Source organism: Fukomys damarensis, unplaced genomic scaffold (assembly GCF_012274545.1).
Source record: "Fukomys damarensis isolate Sample0158 unplaced genomic scaffold, DMR_v1.0_HiC HiC_scaffold_4, whole genome shotgun sequence".
NCBI classification, from domain to species: Eukaryota; Metazoa; Chordata; class Mammalia; order Rodentia; family Bathyergidae; genus Fukomys; species Fukomys damarensis.
The window spans coordinates 58,278,239-58,299,271 of NW_022900916.1; the positions used below are offsets into that span (position 1 = coordinate 58,278,239).

General features: G+C 36.8%; 1 protein-coding gene and 1 long non-coding RNA gene across 2 annotated transcripts in view; one reads left to right on the plus strand and one right to left on the minus strand.

Annotated features, from left to right (window-relative positions):
* Positions 1-13,829, minus strand: part of Sdhaf3 (succinate dehydrogenase complex assembly factor 3) — a 62,927-nt gene extending 49,098 nt beyond the window's left edge. The window contains exon 1 of the mRNA XM_010603390.3: positions 13,584-13,829. Within this exon, the coding sequence (XP_010601692.1) occupies positions 13,584-13,757 (174 nt within the window). The 5' untranslated portion in view covers positions 13,758-13,829. The remainder of the gene's footprint in view (positions 1-13,583) is intronic.
* Positions 13,830-13,921: 92 nt separating this feature from the next.
* LOC104847840 overlaps positions 13,922-21,033 on the plus strand; it is a 48,074-nt gene continuing 40,962 nt past the window's right edge. The window contains exons 1-2 of the long non-coding RNA XR_776245.3: positions 13,922-14,150; positions 14,765-14,842. This is a non-coding gene — a long non-coding RNA (uncharacterized LOC104847840). The remainder of the gene's footprint in view (positions 14,151-14,764; positions 14,843-21,033) is intronic.

The window sequence follows — 21,033 nt, forward strand, 5'->3', positions numbered from 1 at the left end:
GTGGCTAATAAGAGAATATGCACGGAGCTAAGGACAGCCAAGAGAATACAACTTCTGAAGATGAAAAGCGGTCAGGGAGTACAGGTAATAAAGCAGGGAGAGGAAGTCACAGCTCAAGGACACAAACAGGAAACATGTAGCCGAAGAGAAAGTCAAACCACCAGAATCAAATGAACTCAAACACAAGAGAGGTAAGGAATCAGGAGTGGAAAACAAACAGAAATAAGATAAATGAAATGCTGCCATCCTAAAAGTAATTTCCCATCAACCAGCCCTAACCACATCCAGTTATCAATCAGTCTGTTACTGCTTTATTCATTTATATAGGCAGATCTGACCTAAATAAAACAATATCACAGAAGAAAAAATAAATTAACAGAAGAATATATGTTGCTTTTTATTATAAGCCCTCCTAAATTAATTTTATAACCATATGCACACATTATTCGGATTTTAAAAAGAGCTGAAATACATTAAGTGGGGGGAAAAGTTTAACAGAGGAAAATGAAGCATCCTTTCAGTCACTTCTAATATATTACTTTTGTTATAAAACTTCAGATGTATCTATTGTTCATATGAGACAACCGTAAGCATTTACACTTTATAAAACAGTTAAGTAAAATTTTTATTGCATATATAATCCTTTTTCTTAAATTCTATATAGCTTTAACTTTTTAAGAATATCATACCTATACATGTACAGATGTATTTCAGAACTATGACCACTACCATATTAATCTTATAAAGCTATTACCATTATTTTGTATTAGATATGTAAATACAAATAAATTTTGAATCACTTAACAGGAGCATAGCTCTATGTTCCAGTAACTACTATAAAATTGATAATATATGCAATATTATTCAAATTATGACCTTTTAAATCATTCTTACTTTATAAAAATTGTTGATACATCTCATGACATCAACAAAAACTAAATATTTCTAAGTAATAATCAAAATATTCACTAAGACTTCAAAATGCTTCAGGCAGAAAAAAAGGAAATATCCTGTTATGATTTGTGCATACGTACATGTGGTTTGCCCCACAATGGTTCACATTCTGGAGGTTCTGGCCTCTGCATGGTAGTGTGAGAGCTGGGAGGCCCTTTAAGAGATCAGGCTTAGTGGGAAGTCCATATGTCACTGAGAAACACTAGCCTCAGGAAGAATTAAGGCAGTTCTGTAGGAGAATGAGCTGGTTCTTGTGCGAGCTAGATGTTATACAAGAGTGAGCCTGACTCCTGAACTCTGGCTTCCTGTTTTGAGATATAATCTTTCCCTCCCAAATATGTCCCCATCATTGTGATTTCATCCACCATGAAGAGCCACTAGAGCCAAGCACCATGCCTTTGAACCTGGAGAACTGTAAGCTAACTAAACCTTTTTTCTTTATACAGTTACAGTTACCTGTCCTCATTTATTTCATTATAACAAAAAATAAATACGTTATGTTGGAGAGACAATGTTTTATATCTTCTTCCCATCCTATTTGAGACTTTTAAGGATCACAATATGCCTAAATTTTTAAATTTAAAGCCTGATGTAGAAATCATAAATATGCTATATATTATCCATCATTTGATAAACCACCACAAAAACACCACAATGAGTAACATGCAGGATAAGCAATACAACTGAAATGTACTCTAGTGACCCACTCATACTTGGCAAATGTATCCCCCATACATATCCATTTGCTAAACAGAGAAGTAAAGCATTCCTCTTCTTCCACAAGCTAAAATACAAACTATAAATCATGAAGTTCAAAAGCAAGAAAATGAGGTCCCCAAATTAAGTAAAAGAGGCAACAATTTTAAAAAGCTAGCAAAATACCCAACCAGCTCTAATTATACAAAGTTAAAGAAACTCTAAATATATGTCACACACAACTTAATCACATATTTTTATCTGATAATCCATCTCAAAGTCATAAAGTAAAAGATATCCCATGTCAGTTACAAATGAGTGGCTACATGAACTCTGAAGCATTTTTCTCCTCTCTAAAACAATACAGCAAAACGAAGTAAATGTCATACTGTAATATCTAGACAGTCACACAAATATAATTAAACCTAGTCAGAAGGATTAAAGTATGTTTCTTTGCAAAAGTGGCTAAGAACAACTAAACAAAATTTTTAAAAACAGAATAGTTCCAGCACTACATTAGTACGTTCATTCTTTTTTTTTCTTTTTATTGACTTTATTGGTACATTTTAGGTATACAGTACAGTTACATTCATTACTGGGATCTTGTACCTTTACATGACAGGTGTTGGTTCTCATTTTTTCCCCTTGTCCCTGCCCCCGCTTCACCCCCTCCTCCCCTCCCCACTTACACTTTATTTCCATTTTTTCATTTTCTCATATTTTTTCTTTTCCCTTATTCCCTTTCCCCTACCCTTCCCATTTTCCCTACACCTTTAGCCCTTTTCTTCCTATTTCACAATGTCAATTATATCATTAGGATCTTATTACCATTACAGTTTTTCACACCAGAGAAACTATTCAGTATTTATACATGTGTGACTTATTTGTTTCACTTAGGAGTATATCCTCAAAATGTATTCATTTTCCTATGAATGACTCTAATTTCTCATTCTTTATACGTTCATTCTCTTAACGCCTAAATGTCAGTGGTCTATCTGTGAAAACCCTCCTCTAAATGTCAGTATTCTTTGACCACACAGCATAGGCAACTTCAAGCATGCCTTTGGACCATCAACTACAATGAATTCTGAATCTCTATCTCCAACTGTAATTTGTCTTCTCAGTGTCAGACCAATAGATACCTTAAAACAACCCTATTTAAGTATGCCAATGACATTATTAGCACAAATTCTACCAAAATGAACTTATTCTTCCACTTTCTTTTATGTACCTATTCTGGTTATTGATACTATATTCTAAAATCTAAGAGTTATCCATTGTATTTCCTCCCCACTCACTAATTTCATGTCATTCACCAAGTAAATTCTACCCTAAAAAGGACAGTTCATAAATCTACACTCTCTACTTTCATTCTTATTTCAGGTATGTGCATTTTTAGATTACTATATCAATCTCCTAACAGTTCTCCCAAAAGAAGCTTTAATGTAGCTTCTTTTGTAATCTTTCCTCTATATTGCTGCTAAAGAATATAACTAGAATATGTCTAGAATATAACTTCAAATATTTCTACAGCTGCTTAATATCTTCCAATGATCCAAAATAAAACCTAAAATCTTTAATGGAATATCTTATCTTGCCACCTCTTTATCACTTCCTCATCTCACATATGATATTTAATTACAATCACATCAATGCAGTTCCTATAAAAAGTCATCCTGTTTCTTACCTCAGTGTGTCTGCCTACTAATCCTCTTTCTGGACATTCCTTTTCTTGACATGGTAAGTTTGACTTGCTCAGGACTCAGCTCAATCATTGTATTTGATCTTTACCTTCTCCATTCCTCCTTGCTCCCATAGCATGGACTGTATAATTAATAGTATAATTGTGTATTCTACTCCATTAAACTTTGAACACTGTGAAAGCAAAATGTATTTACCACTCATTTTTGGGTCCCTCAATGCCACTGCCTAAGAATAGTAAGTGATGGACACTCTTTGTAGAATATATAAGCCTTTTTACCTTTTTCCACAAAGCAATTTCATTCATAAACATCCCACAATAGACACAAAGCAAGGCAAATACTTAGGCAGACAACAGAAAGCAGTCAAGAAGTCAAACTGACATAGATAAATGGAGCAGAGAAAGGGAAATGAAATGCAGAGCTGTCTTCATAGTAGCTCCTGGGTACATAGTGGTTTCTTCTCTGCCTCAGATTCTCTCAACACATTTAATTTACTACTTAATCTTGAACACTTATTTTGAGTTTCTAGAAAGTATGTAAGTGGCAAATGGAATAAAGTGAACGCATTATGTAAATCAGCTACTTTTCAAAACTAAGTACAGTTAGAATTTTTAAAGTGCCATGACACTCTGATCTGCCCAACCAAATTGTACTTCCTATAGCTGCTGCCTTCTAAAAGACTTGACAGTAGAGATTATCATGGGCACTTTATAAACCACATACACATATCATTCTCCCTAACAGCTTTCCAACATCTTTTCCTGAACTTGTTTTATTTTTCTTGCTTTTATATTAAAAATTTTATAATGAAAATTTTATTCTGTAAATATGCATTTTATACTTAAAGTTAAATAAATATTTTCCCCTAATTGGTCCATGAACAGAAACTTCTCCAGCTGAAAACACCTGTTTTCTATGATCACAAATGAACAGAATTACAGCTATCTTAATTCTAGGCCTCTAGCACTCTTGATCCTTCCCCTTTCCTTTTATCAAGAGCTACTCACACTCAACTTTGCCCATTGATGTAAAAAAATTCAGAATCATTTAAGTTCATAATTAATTTTCAGAGTATGTGAATCTCTAAGACCAAAACCCACACTGCATAGTTAAGAAGTCCACAATAGTATTATTCTCATTCAGCTTGATATAAACATAAGCATTAAACTAGTAAGATTCAGATACAGGTGCCAAGTTTGTAAAAGTCCAGTGTTATTCTCAAGTAGCTTAATATAAACTGAGGTATGAGTACAGATATACAATACTAACAACTACTTTAAATTATCTTTCCACAGCTGCCAATTCTTTAACTACAGTGTCCCTACACCATGGGATGCTCTTCTATTCACTCCAAAAAGTGCATGAAAAGAGAAGAACAGTAGGGAAGATGGGACACTCTTCCCCACAGAAAAATTCCATTTAATAATAAATTCAGAAGAAATTAGGAAAATAGGAAATCACCTGGAACAAAATGGCAAAATAAAGCAATGAATGCCAAAGCTTCTGGAGAAACAGGTTATCTACATGGCCTCAAAGTCCCTGCATCAAAATATGCATTAATTTTAAAAGGAAAAATACTGTCTTAGTCCATTTTCTGTTGCTATAACAAAATACCTAACGCTGAGTAATGTATAAAGAAAGGTTTTTAGGTCACAGTTTAGGAAGTTCAAGAACGCAGCACGGGCATCTGCTTGACACTAGTAAGGGTCTTCTACCTACATCACAACATGGTAGATGGTATCAGAGTGGGAGTACATGACAGAAGAACAGATCACACAGCTAGACGGGAAGCAAGAAAGATTCAGGGGCCAGGCTCACAATTTTATAATGACCCACTCTCACAGATCTCGCAGATAATTACATTAATCTTGTGTATTGTTAATGGCAACATTAATTCAATGAAGCTAAAAGATATTAAGTATTTAACATCTTTTGAGTTAGGTTCTGCATGAACTACATTAATTTCTCCTAAGGGTGATGAACTAATTACCTCCCACGAGGCCCTACCTCTTAAAGCTTCCACCACCTCTTACCAGCCTGAGGACCAAGCTTCCAGCATACAAACCTTTGGGGAACACACTCAAACCTTCTCCAAACCACAACATTAACTTAACAATAGAAACACCTGGCACAATATCACTATGACCGAATGACTGCAATGATCATCACTAATAAGTCACATTAATTACATGTACCTCTGATATAATGTGCAAAAGCAACTTTAACCCTAGAACATTCTTCCCCATAATGCTTACATCAATCCAATCCTAAGTAAACACCAAACATAAATTCACAAGATAATACTTTTCAGAAAAAGTGTTAATAGTAATGAAAGGTAAAAAAGACTGAGCAAATGTTACAGACAAGAAAAGATTAAGGAAAAAAGATAATTAAATACAATTGGGATTCAGACTAGATCCTGGGATAGGATAAGAATATTCACAGAAGTACTAGTAAAATGCAAATAAATCTTATAGGTAATAGTATTGTAGCAATGTTAATTTCTTAGTTTTAATAAAAGTATTGGTTATATTAACAGATGGGCAAGTCGGGTATAGGATGTATGAGAACCCTAATCTGTCTTTGTAAAGCTTCTGTAAATCTAAGCTTACTTCAAAATAGTTAAAACAAAACAAAACAAAAAAACTACTTTTCTGTTACCAAGCCTCCTAGGTTGATCAATACACTACACAGTTTTTTCTTATACCTTCTCTCTCTTTTAACCTATTATCAATACATACTAAGTTTCTATTCTTACCTACATTTTCCCTTAGAAAATTCCAAGTTCTTATACTTTAGGGCTTCTCATAGTCTTACTTCTTTCAGCACAGAGCTAGACTCACCTTTCCATCTGGCCACAAACTGACCTAACTTAAAGATGTCACTTAACAAACACCTAATTTCTTACAGCTTCATTACAATTAATAATATAAAAAGTGCTCTTAAATTCATCCACATAAACTAATTTCAAGATGTACATTGTAAACACTGTTACTATTTTACAAATAAGACTAGAAAAATTAAATGATCTGGCATCTAATGTCTGAATTTGAATCCAGTTCTTCTGGATCCAAGATCAAATTGCTTTATTAAAAGAAAATATAAAGATCAGAACAGAAATCAATGATATTGAAACTAAAAAACAAAATACAGAGGATCAGTGAAGCAAAGAATTGGGTCTTTGAAAGGATAAATACAATTGATAAGCACTTAGCCAAACTTACCAAAAACAAGGAAAGAAAAGACCCATATCAATGCAATTAGAAATGACAAAAGCAAAATCACAACAGACACTACTGAAATCCAACATTATTAGAAATTATTTCAGAAACTTACATCCCAACAAACTGGAAAATCTAGAAGCAATGGACTGATTCCTAGACAAGTATGACTTATCAAAATGAAACAAGAAGATACAAAAACCCTGAATAGGGTTATAACAGGCAAAGAAAATGAATAGTAATAAAAACTCTACCAACTAAGAAAAGCTCAAGCAGGACCCCATGGATTCACCACTAAATTTTACTAGAACTTCAGAGAGGATAAAATATCAATAATTCTCAAACTCTTCCATAAAATTCAAAGGGGGGCTGGGGATTTAGCTCAGCGGTTCGGTGGCCTGCCTTGCAAGCGCAAGGACCCTAGTTCAATCCCGGTACCAAAAAACAAACAAACAACAACAAAAACAATTGAAAGGGAACTTATTCCTGGAAGCCAGCATTACCCTGATATCAAAATTGAAGAAGAGCTCAACAAAAAAGTAAACTACAGGCTGATATCCTTAATGAACACAGACATAAAAATCCTCAACATAATACTGTACTTGCAAATAGAATGCAACAAGTTATTAAAAGGATCATACATCATAATCAAGTCAGCTTTATCCCAGGGATGCAAGGATGGTACAACATATATAATTCAATGACTGAAATACACCACATAAAAGGATAAAAATCATATGATCATCTCAACAGGCACAGAAAATAATTTTGACGAAATCCAAAATCCATTCATGAAAATAACACTGACAAAAACTGTTATAGAAGGACCTTATCTCAATCTGATAAAAAGCCACTTAAGACAAATTCACAGCCACTATCATGCTACATGGGGGAAAAACTGAAAGAATTATTTCTAATATCAGGAACAGAGTGCCCACTCTCACCATGCCTGTTCAATATAATACTCAATACTTAAGCAGAGCAATCAGACAAGATGAATAAAAGGGATATGAACAAGAAACAAAAAACATTAAACTATCTTTATTTGCAGATGATATAATTCTTTACAGAGAAAACTCAAAAAAATTCCACCAGAAGACTCTTAGAGCTAATAAACAAATTCAGCAAAGTGGCAAGATATGTACAAAATCAACACACAAAATTAAGAGCATTCCTGTACACTAATACTGAACCCAAGGAGAACAAAATCAAGGAAAACAATCCTCTTTCTGCTGCATCAAAACAAAGAGAGAGGGGGGGGGGGAGAAAAAGAAACTAAATACGGTAGTTAGGAATTCATCAATTTGAGGAAATGAAAGATTCCTATAATAAAGCTATAGACTTATTTAAAAAGAGATTGAATAAGATATTAGAAAATGGAAGAAGACAGCGCCTGTTCCCGCACAGGTGGAATCAATATTGATGAAATGGCCACATTACCAAAAATGACACAGATTTAATGCAATTCCTATCAAAATACCAACAGCATTCTTCAAAGAACTAGAAAAAAAAAATCCTAAAATTTATATGGAACATAAAAGACTCAGAACAGCCAAAACAATCCTCAGCAAAAAGAGCAAAGTAAGAGGTATTATAAAGCCAGATTTTAAGTTACACTACAAAACTTCATGAATAAAAGCAGCATGGTACTAATACAAAAACAGACATGCAGACCAAAGGAATTAAAGACACAGAATGAGCGCTTCTACCTTTAGCTGTGTGACCTTTGACCACAGCACTAAAAGCAAATACAAGAAAAGACAGCCTTTTTAACAAATGGTGCTGGGAAAACTGCTATCTGCATGAAGAATGTATTCAGACCCATGCCACTCATCCTGTACTGAAATCAAATCAAAATGGATCGAACACTTAGATAAAAAATCAAAAGCATTAAATCTGATGGAAGATAAATAGGTAAAACACCTGAAGGCATAGGCAGGGACTTCCTGAACAAAGCTCCATTTGCACAAGAAAAAAATATCAACAATTAATAAGTTGCATTTTACCAAACTAAAAAGCTTCTGCAGAACCAAAGAAACAATCAACGTAGTGAAAAAGACAATCTACAAGATGGAAAAATTTTTTGCCAGCTACCCCTCTGATAGAGGACTAGTATCTAGACTATATAAAGGATGCATACAAAAAAATGACCCCCTACAAAGACCCATCAAACAGGAAATGCCATTGCCCTATGGTCCATGCAGTAGTCCATTCCGCATGTAGAACAGAGCTTCTCTTTTTCTTTCAAAGTACCTTAAATTATAAGACTATCCTCCAATTATAGCACTTTTCCTTAAAATATATAAGGCAAAATAAATTGCCTTATGTTCAGGCTTTTGTGACTCTTAATAAAAGTGAATGCTCAGGAGATATGGTGTTTAGAGTGACACCTGAGAAGGAAAACGATATTCTGGATGATCCTGTACTGAGACCTCCACTTGCCTCTCAGGTGGATGTGGGTCTCTCTGATCTGTCTGATGATATGAGGAGGTCTCCTCAACCTCCACTTTATAACCTACAGGGCAATAAATCAAATCAATCCCCTACAAGTTACTCAGGGACTCCATTAGAGCCTAGTACTCTAAGGGAGGTCCGTGTTCCTTAGCCCCCTTATCATGCTTCTTAAGACAACTTAAAGCCTCGCAGGCAGAACCCGAAGTGGTGCTTCTTACTATAATTCACAACTTACACTGCCCCTAAGAAAAGTCCAAGGGCCAAGAGGGAATATTCAAGTGCAAGTCCCTTTTTCCATTGCAGGTGTCCAACAGTGCAAGGACTGACTAGGCTAACTATCAAAAGATCCTAGTAAGTTTGCAGATGGCTTTCAAACTTTGGCCCTTGGTTTTGACTTATCATGGCAAGGTGTGTAATACATCTTAGCCACTTATTATACCCAAAATGGAAAATAAAACCCTACAAGAGGCTAAAAACTATGCAGATGAGCAATACGTCTTAAAAAGGGAAAGAAACCACCGTAGAGAGGCTATTCTCTCTTCAACGGAGCCAAACAGCCTATAATATTCAGGATGGACTAGAAATGATGTCTAGTGTGGTACAAGCTCTTACCATGGGGATGAAAAGGTACATTAAAAAGTCTGTTGATTATGATAAAGTGAGTGGAGTCTCACAGGCTACAGAAAAAAAATCCAGCTTTGATTCATAACCAATTAGCAGAGGCCTTCCACAATTATACTAATATAGAGCCATCTTCTAGGGAGGAAGAGGAGCTAACGGGATATCATTTCATCTGTGAATTAGCCTCAGATACTTGGCATAAACACAAAAACTTCAGATGGGGCCTCAGCCACCTAAGACCCGATTGCTGGACACCGCCTTTTCTGCATTCAATGATCAGAACCCAGAAGAGAGACAAAACAGAAAGACTAGAATTATGGCTGTTCCAACTGGTAATGCTTTAAACCCATCCAGAAGATCCAAGGAAAACCCAGAGACAGACAAGGAAAGACTTCCTGTTTCGAGCACAAGAAGACACAGGGCACCAGATTACACCAAGCCTCCACCTAGGTTCTGCTCCACATGTGAGGCAGCTAATAAGCCTGACACATAGCAATGGAAGTCTCACTGTGCCCACTCCCAGAGAGGGCCAACCAGACAACTGAGGCCCAGGGAAACTTGCAATGCTCCTGTCTACAGACATCACCATCTCCTCCAAGGAACCCTTGGTAAACTTGGACGTCATGAGTGAGTCAATTCAAGTGCTTATTGATACTGGGGCAGTTCATTCTGTTTTGACTTCCTTCTCTTCTCTAAATCTATATCATAGCTGGGGTCAATGTGGCCCCTCCCCTACACAGAGATTCTTTACCCCTGCTCTGACATGTCACTTTAAAGGCCAAATGTTTAACCATGAGTTTCTAATTGTGCCAAAGTGTCCTGCTCCCTTGCTAAGACGAGATTTATTAGCTAAATTGGGGACAACTCTCAAATTCCAGCTAAAGCCAAAATAGATTTTACTTGTTGGGACATCAGGGTTCCTTGACCAAATTAGCCAAGTGCATCCTGCTGCATGATATAAGGAAATACCTGGTAGGGCAAATTCTGCTATACCAGTAGTTATAAGGCTAAAAGACCCCAGCTAGTTTCCTGACCAAAAACAGTAGACCCATGAAGGAAGAGGTACATAAAGGCCTCCAGCCTCTCATGGACAAGTTCCTCAGATAAAGCCTTCTGAAACCTTGCCAGTCCCTTTGTAATACTCCCATTCTCCCTGTAGTAAAGCCCTTTAGGAGAATATTGTGTGGTGTAAAACCCCTGCCTCATTACCAAGGCTGCAATTCCAATCCATCTTCTAGTAGCGGATTCATATACAATTCTATCCCAAATTCCCGGAGACACTAATTGATTTTCAGTCTTAAATTTAAAAGATGTTCTTTTCTCCATCCCCCTACATCTAGACTCCAATTTTCTGTTTGCCTTTGAATGGGGAAATTCCATTTCAAGAGAAAAGCAGCAATCTACTTAGTTATCTTCTCCCACAAGAGTTTAGAGACAGTCCTCCCCTTTTTGCTTGGGAACTAGAAAAAGAGTTGAGGAACTTAAAGCCTAAACAAAGAATCATTGTGTACAGTATGTAGATAGGGCCAGGGATTTAGCTCAGTGGCAGCATGTGTGCCTCGTAAGTACAAGGTCCTGAGTTTGATCCCTTATACCAAAAAAACCAAACAACAACAACCAAAAAAAAAAAAAACTGTAGATGATATTCTAGATTGTAGTCCAACTCAAAAACTATCTAACACTGCAGAATCTCAACTTTCTAGCTAAGAAGAGATATAAAGTCTCCAAAGAAAAGGTTCATACATCCCTAAAAAGCTACTCCTGGAAGCCTCTGGAAGACTTGAGGTTTCTCTTCAAAATGCAAGACTCTTGTGCTGCTTCCACAGGAAGCATGGAAATCTGACCTGCTCCTCACACGTGGACTCATAACAAAGGTCAATGATCATTAACTGTTTTCTTGTTTCCTGACAGGTTTTCCTTTCTTCAATCCAGCCAGTGAGCCACAGCACCCCCAGGTAGTTGGACGACATATGATCCCCAACTGATAGAGCCTACATCCGCTTCCAGCTTGAGGATGGTACAGAAGACAGAGAACTCCACTCCCTCAGTACCCGGTAAGGAATTATGGGGCTTTGTGTCTCTGGGCGGGAGGGGGGAGATGAGATAGGCAATTAGGGTGTGGCAAAAGCAGGATGGGGAAGTGAGCATGACCTATTAACTACAAGATTCCAGACACATGCACAAAACAGTTCCCAAAGAATCTGAGCAGGTTTTCAATAGGACGGCCTGTACTGACATCCGGTGTAGGACCCAGCACTGCCTCTCAGTACCTGTATGTAGAAGTTTTTGCAGGTTTCCTCCAGATTCAGACAGCATAAAAGGACACACTGACACCATGAAGATTTTACTATCACAGTTTTCCCTGATTGCCCCTGCTGTTTTTCCTAGATGCAGTGTGTACCTTCATCTTTGCTCTTACCCTTTTTTTTTCTTTACTCGGCCCAAGCTGGGTCTTTCTCTCTCAGTCTTCACTTTTACTTTCTCAAATCAACTTTGCCACCATGGTTTGCTCATTTTGTTCAATTCTTTTTTTGAGAGAAAAACCTCGAATCCAACTCCTCCGGAGAGGTAAGCAACTCTGAACCCAGAAAGGTATGGTCACTTTTTAGAGCCACTTTTTAGATGCCAGATACCCAGTAATACCCATGTAATCCCCGCTACTTGGGTAGCTGAAGCAGGAAGACTACAAGTTTCAAGCTTGCCTGGGCACTTTAGCAAGACCCTGTCTCAAAATAATAAGGGCTGAGGCCGTGACTCAGAGCTTCTTGGGTTCCATCCTCAGTTGGAGGGAAGGGGGAAGTTTACAATTGTGTGGTCCACAATTAAAAAGATTACACTTCCCTGGGTTGGGGCAAACAAATTATGTGTACTATGCCATCATTTTTAGCAAAGTTCTAAATTTCTCTACAGTTCTACATGTCCTCTTTAAAATTTCAATGACTCTACAATCACAAAGTCTGGATTTCAACGCAAACGTTCTGTTTATCCTAACATAACCTGAATGATTTACAGCAGACTTCAGTCATCTCCAGTCAGCAATTTTTCAGGCTGAAGAACTGCTTACCTCTATTTTCAAACCAACCAGCTTCAGACTTTTAAGTCCTACTGAAAACGTCCTCTAATTTCCAATTCCATTCATTTCTTTATATATACAAATGAGAAGAGGTAATCCTGCAGGTCCTTCAGGTCCATGAAACACTGAGTAGCTTTTATCCTCCACTCCAAAAGAAGTCAAAGGATTACTCTTTACTTCAGGTGTCTCCTTAAGACAGTGAATAATGCTGTGTGATATAACACAGTCAAGTCACTCGAGACCCTAAAGAAACCAAGCTTTACCTCGCTGAATTTGAACCAGAAATTTTTCTTCCAGTTTGATTGCCAATACAGCCTTTTTATATCATCTGGTTTCTGTACTGGTTGAGTGAGAAAATTACCAAGGGCTTGAGATTAAAACGGTAGTAATAAATCACGGAAACAGGCCTCTAAGTCTACAAATTAAGTTATGAGAGAATCGTTAATGTATTAATAGGCATTTGCTACGTGCAAAGGCAATAGAAGGGACAAAAAGCTGGCAAGCTCTGAGAACTTGACGTTGAACTTGGTTAACTTTGTGTTTTCACCCTACCCTCTGCAGTACCTGGCATCTGCAAGAACTCACAAAGCTGAACTAAATTCGTTCCTCTGATGGAATGGGATCTGCTCCAGCGAGGAGCCCACAGGAGAAACTGGAGGGTGTGGGGGGGCGGGGTTTAAACTATAGCTTTGCAAAGTATTCGCCAAAAAGCTTTATATATTTAATTCCAAAGGGACTGCCGCTCTTTTTGAGCCTGTAGCGGGTAGTGGAAATCAGTATGATAGCCTCTGAGAGACACAAAGCGAGACACCACTGAGGACCTCAAAGGTCTGAAGCAGAAATAAAGGGAGCGTCACTTGCCTCCCATTCCTGCAAGAAACGCTGGGCCTCCTCAAAACCAACAGTCTTATGTCTCCTAAATTCGTCCTTCACGTACTGGTCTCCCAACGCTTTGAGATCCACGGGCAGAAGTCGATGTAGCTGTAAAATGAGCCGATATAAGGCCCGGACGCGCGAAACATGCTCCCCCGGCATTGCCTGGCGCGTCGACTGCCAACTGCGCCTGCGCAAAATCGACGCGTCTCCGCCCCCTCGGAGAAGCCTCCCTGGGAGAACCGGAAAGCGCGCTACCTTCCCCCGGTTTGGTGCTCTAGAATCGGGTCCCTCTGGAAACCAGAGCTTTGCTCCGTATCGAAAACGGGCGGGGTTTTCTGTTAGAGGCGTGGCCTTCGTGAAGTTGCCCGAGTTCTCCTGGGCTTTGTAGTGTGGGGAGAAGTGTGTGTCGAGTATTCCTGTCTTCACGTGCACGGCATCAGTGGGGTTCAGCTCGCCCAGCAGCCCACGCCCTTTGTGTAGTGTGTGCTGCGAGTTTGTGCGCAGGAAAGCGTGGGCTGCTTCGTGGAACCGACGCTAGTGAGCCCTGAGCTGGTAGGCTTTCAAATTAAAGGTAACGTTTGGGAGGACTTTTAAATGTACTGGTTTCAGGGTTACCATCCTAAAGATTCTGATTAGTCAGAGATTAAAAATGAGGAATCGAGAACTTTAGTAAAGTTCCACCTTTTGCAAAAGTGGTAGTGAAAGTGTAACATTCTTTGCTCCTTGTTTTCTTATCTCACATTCAGTCCTTCAGCAAATTCTTAGGGCTCCACCCACAGAATATATACAGAAATCGACCATTTTTTCATCAAGTGCTCTAACAAAATCATCAATCCCCACTGGATACAGTGAGTTTCCTTATCTGTGTTCCTGCTTCTGGAAGTGACTGACTGGTCATGATCCACCTAAACTGTAGATCAGATCATGTTATTCCTCTGCTCAACAAAATCCTCTAGTGACATCACAGTAAAAGCCACAATCTTCCTCACCTTTAAAGTTCTAAATTTTCTCTGCTGTTTTCATAGTGGACCAGTTCCAGCCACACTGACCTTTAGCTCAACTCTGCAAAGGTTCCACACACTCCCAATTGAGGACCTTTTTTTTTCTCTATGGTTCTTATGCACAATATTTTACTTAGTTACTTATTTCAGTTTCTCCTCTACTAGAATATAAATTCCAAAGACATAAGAAGAGGAGACAGAGGTTCCCCACTAGAGTACCAGGGACCTGTAACCAGAATTAAGGTAAATATTTGTTGAATTAATGTTGAAGTTCATTAATGGTGTCAAGTGCCTGACAGACTTGCTGATGGGCAAAAGACAACTGTACTGAAATTTTTGTAATTCTCTTACAAGCCCCAGAGTTCTGTCTGTGCAAAGACTTTTGAAATTCAAGAGACACATACCCAGTAGAAACTTACCACATTACCTTACAAAAAGTAAGCAATCCAATATTTATTTCTTTGAATATATTTCCTTTTGCCTAAATTTAAGGAAAATATATGTTTAAAAGAACACACAACATTTTTAAATGAGTTTAATATTGTGATGAGCCACAGTGATGGCAAGAATTGAAGGGCAATGTGGTTATTTTATTTCAGGAAATTTTTCTAACCATATGTCATTTATTAATATCTCTATGAATTGAAAATTAACTTTTTGTTCCAGTTTACTTTTCTTTGTGGCTTCCTTTGGGGTTAAAGTATATATTTAATTACATAATTTATTTATATAATAACTCAGAGCCAAAGCTCTTACAGAAATGCAGAAAAAACATTCTGCCAATAAATGAATAAAAAATAGTAAAAGAATTCAGCCTAAAGGGGACAGAAAAGGTCCACAAAGCACTGCAAAATCAAGGCTCAGATGTGGAGATGATAGGCTAGAAATAATCCAATACATGGTACTGTTAGACCTTGAGAAGAGGAATGAAGCAATAATAATGAAAATAATGACAGACAAAACATTTTTTTATAATAGGCCGAAAAATGAAACACATTTTGAGAAAAAAAGCATTCTGCATCTCTGACCATCCAATTTACTTTTCTTCTGCAGTCAAACAGCCATGAGCTGAAAACTAGATCCGAGTTGAATTCCTAGCCATCAGTTCAGATTAGTACATTTCATGAAAGCCTTTCCTTTATGTTTTCTCTGTGTTCCTTTTTGCCCTGTGTCACAAACTGGGTTACTAAACTACTGTATGCTTGGATTTTCTCATTTGTCAAATGAACCTGATCAGGTAAGTGTCAGTATCCACTGCCAGCATAATTCTTGATAATTATGACTCCTCCCAGTTTCCTTCAAATATTTGTAATGTGAAAGAAGACACATATCCACTCAAACTGCCTGGAAAGACTTCTGTTTAAGAAAAAATTAGGAAACACTTTACAACTGTATGCACAATATCGCCTAAACTGTTCAGGACACACAGAGTGACACCTACATTCCTAGGGAAGATCAATGCAACAGTTGCAACATTTGAAGTGTGCTTGCATGGACCTGTCAAGCAAATAGAGATGGAAGAGGCAGACAGAGTTTTTGACAAGCATAGAAAGAATTTTCAGGTGAAAAAAAAGAAATGATGACCATAGAAAAATAAACTGGAAGAAGAAAGGGACCATGTGCATGAAGGATACTGAATTACTACTTTGTGTTATAGTACCCTAGTCTAAAATGTAGAAAATAAGTCTTACTTGCCAATAATGTTAAAGCATTTTGCTCTGCAATGGAAGTAAAAAGAGATTGGAGACAGGCTGGTGGTGACAGATTTGGGTATTTTATGTTGTTAGGTAAGGAAATACACTCACAGACGTGGATTTGATTACTAGGTGGGTCAATTGTGAATTTAGGATTACTCGAATTTCAAACTCCAAATCACAAGGCCACTAGTTCAGTTGTTCCGCCACCTGCCTCGCAAGTACAAGGTCCTGAGTTGGATCCCCAGTACCAAAAAAATAAGTAATAAATAAAATTTGAAATCCCAGAGAATAATGAAAAGTCTGGGACCAGATCCAGCTTTCTCATTTCCCACCTTAAGAATAAGGTATATCACTGAGGAGACCAGTGTAAGAAAGAAGGAATTCTCGGGACACTTTTAATTGGTGAATGAATGTTTTTAATTATTGAAAGGCAGTGGCAGGGAAACAGATAGCTTTCAAGTTTAAACATGGAATTAGAGGAATGGGAGAAGCAAACTGACTCATAGAACGTCTAGCCCCCAAAATCCATCAGCTAATAGTCCTTATTTTTAATATTTTCCCGAATGCTTCATGTCTTCTGAAACATTTTACAAAACAAAAAATCAAAGAGGACTAGATATACATGTATCTGAAGAGAAAGACCAAACTGTAAATATTGCTTTGAAATGTTTACATGCGTTGATTAATGAAGATGGAAAATCAAAAGGCCAAAGAAAATGTCATGTTTAATAATTTAATGATATATTAGTCAATCTAAGAAAAAAATGACTACTGCCAGAGAAGCCAAAAAACACTGGACGAGTTCTTGATTTTAGAATAATGAAATAACAATCAATTTTATTTATTCTTCAGTACAAAAGCCAGCATCCTGTTTAATAGGAAAACATCTGACAAAGTAGACAAGATTCTGCATGAAAAGGAAATGTGAAAATAATCCATATATTTCCTTAATTCTGTGATGGTGAGCCTTTTAGAGACAAGGGCCCGAACTGCAAACTGAAACCTACTTCTTATAGCAAAGAGCCAACACTGCAATTATACCTGAATACTGAAGTTTTAGGTTAGAAAAATCAACTCATACATTAACATGCTTTGTCTTTTTTAAAAAAACGCATTTACCATAGGTTCACCACCACTGCCTTAGTTAAAAAAAAGAAAAACCAAATTCTTATTTTTGTGGGGAAGTACCAGGGATCAAACTCAGGACCTTGCACATGTGAGGCAGGCACTGTGCCACTGAGCTAAATCCCTGGCCCTGATAAACTCTGATTTTTAAAAACTGCCTCTAGGAATAAGGACAGAGGAAAAGTGGAAAGGAATGAAAATTATATATTTCTGAATGTATACTTTATAATTTTTACTTTTTTAAAATGAAAATGTGTCATCAAAAAAATTAAATTTATAAAAAGCCAACATTGACATTGAAAACCTACCTAAGTACCATTTCTATATGCTTTTCTGTCACATGATGCTAGTTTTAGTCTAGTTTGCAGTTTATATTTATTTCTTCGTTACCCATAAGTCATTAGTAGGTATAAAAATAGACTTTTGACTGCTTTCTGTATTGCTAATTTTATTACACGGTAATCAGTAAATACATCCTGTGTTTGATCAACATATAGAGGAGAAATTTCTTCAGCTTTTCTTTGATACCTGCTACACAATTTTTGTGAGGTACTGTTTGTAAAGAATATGTTGTCTTTATTTCATGTGTACAAAGTCATACATTCACAATATGTTTTAGATCAAGGTTAATTATATTATCCAAATGTTCTATATTTTTAACCTATTTGATCTTTTATAAAATAGAGCATTAGTGTCACCCAGTGTGATTGTTGATCTCTGTCTCTCCATGTGGTTATATCTGGTTTTCTTTTGTGTGTTTTGAAATCATGTTGTTAAACTCATACTTTTTTTTTTTTTTTTTTTTTTTTTTTTTTGGTTTTCTGAGACAGAGTCTCACTATGTAGTTGAGACTGCCCAGGAACTCACTGTGTAGCCCCTGTTGGTCTCAAACTCACAGGTATCCTCCTGCCTCAGCCTCCCGAGTGCTGGGATTATAGTCGTGTGCCACCATGCCCAGTTTAAACTCATACTTTTTAGCTGCATTAAATAATTCTTCTAGTTCCTGTCAGTATCTTTCAATTGCATTTTTTTCTGATGTCAATATATTTAAATTGCTTTTGTTTTGTTATCATTTGCTTGAAGGACCTTTTTATGTTCAGCTACCATGTCTTTTTTTTTTTTTTACATGTTTCTCTCCTCTGCACCATCTGTTGCTGGATTTTTATCCAATCTTTCTATAGATGAGTTTACCCTACTCATATTTATTATTTTTAATGGTCTCTTTAGACTAAGCTCTGATGTCATATTTTGAGTATTCTAATTACCACTATTTTCAGATATTTTTATATTCTATTGTCTTTTATTGAACTATCAATTAGGAAATTTTAAATTATATTTCTGGTTTTCTAACCATTACTCTAGCATTTTAAAAGTGTAACCACAATTTCTTTGTCCTGGGTTCACTGTATAATATAAGAATAGGGTTTTGGTGCTTTGACGTTTGTTTTGTTTTGATTCTGATCTATTTTTCACTGAAAGTGCCTGCCATTCATTAGACCTGGGAAATTCTACTCTTTCAAATTTGTCTTCTCTCTCCCGTCTCCACTGTCTTCTGCAGTTCATATTGGATGGGTGCTGGAACTTTAAATCAGCCACTAACATCTCTATTTTTCATTAGTGCATCCTCAGCACTTTGTTCCAGAAGATTTTCTTGACTTTACAAATGTGTTGCTACTGGCATTCACCCCATCCATAAAGTTTCGTAGTAATGCACTGTCCTCTCTTCTGTTTGTAGATAATCATATACGTACCCTAAAGTCCTTATCTTTGCTCTATTAACTGCTCCTTGAAGTGCAAGTTCTCTAGGTTTTTGAGTTTGTTTTCTCTCCTGGTTCTGGTTTTTCTCAAATGTAGATGATTCTAACTAGCTACAGTACTTATTTTGTATTTCAGATATCCGATTAATATTTATCTATTCTTTTCTTCGTTCAAGGGAATTACAAGACAGGCTACCAAGGATTGCATGCCTGCCTAGTTCAAGTACGGAAACTGAAAGGATGTGCTGCCATGAAGGCATCGTTCCTATTTAAGTGTCATAAATGGATGAATACCCCTTGTTCTGTGCCTTTGGCGGCCTTGAAAGACACTCTCCTTTCTCTTTGCCCCAAGACTTCTTGCCCACTGCCCTCGCCTGGAGGCAGCCACTTGTGGCAGCCCAGATAATCACCCAGTTATCTTCCAGGACCCTGGACTCATAGCCCTTCTTCCAGGCATGGTAATGTTCGTGTCACTGGCACCTGTTGCTAGCGCTCTTCTTTTCCTCATCTTTTGTGCTGAATTTTCTTTTCTTTTTTTCTTTTGTACCGGGGATTGAACTCAGGACCTTGCACTTATAAGGCAGGCGCAGCACCATTGAGCTACATCCCTGACCCTGTGCTGAATTTTCTTTTTCAGAGAGATCCCATGTACTCTCCATCTCCCAAGCGGTTTCCAAGTTATTATGAATTGCTTTTGGTTTTTGTTTTTTCTTTTTAACCTGGGATCGAACCCAGGGCCTTGCACTTGCAAGGCAGGCAGCAGCACCATTGAATTAAATCCCTGGCCCTAGTTACAGCTTTTAAAAATATATCTTTATCACATGTCCAAAGATTAACAGGAATGTGAAAGCTATAGTATGATTCCTGTTTATTATCTTAATATTTGAAGTATAAATATTAGTTTTAATTGTAAAAAAGAGAAGCAAATCTACCTGTCCAACACTAAGGAATTAGGTAGATTATTATCTATCTATTTAATTGAATATTTAATATATTTTAAGTAGTGTTTATTATAACATTTTCATGGCAGAAAGTTCACCAAAATCAGGATACAAATTTTTAAGTGGATTTTAGTCATTAAGATGACTACAAAAAAAAATAGAAACAAATACACTAAAATACTCATAGCACTGTCATCTCTGGTAGGATTATAAATGTACTTTCCAACTTTGGACATTAAATTGCATCTCTTTCATACATAACTAGATCTTTTTCATAAGCTGTTGAAAACTAAGAATTTGTATTTATTTTTCAGCATTACATAAAAATCTATATTAAAAAACTGATCAAAATCTAGATCATACTGAAAAAATCATTGGTGAATTCTTAAAAGCAAAATTTTATGTCTTAATCTCTGTCTACTAGTGCACAAAAGTAGAAATAATAATAAAGGTTTACATTACAGAGTAAAACCATTCAGAAGTTTTAAAACATTCTCCTACAAAAAGTGTTAGAGCCAAGAAAAAGAACATGACAGTATTTAGAATACATTCAAAAGAGACCCTGAAGGATTGAGGATGACCCGAAATCATGTAGATCCATCTCATTGTGTGATGAACATATTTAGGTACTCACCTAGGAAGGTATTATAGATGAACGTAATTTAACCTGAGGCTTGAGAAAAGGAAAGACCTCAGGGATTTTCAAAAGTGAAAAATGTAAGAAGCAAAACTGAACTTGTGTCATGGAAATACTGAAGAAAACAAGCTTATTAGAATAGCAAATAACTCCAAGCAGTAGTAGAAAATCTCCTTTAAAACCTTCCACGAGTACCCTTGATTATGTAATAACTCTTGTTAGCAGCATCTTTCCATCTCTGTCGTGTGGTTATTCTCTACATGATATTATTCCATTG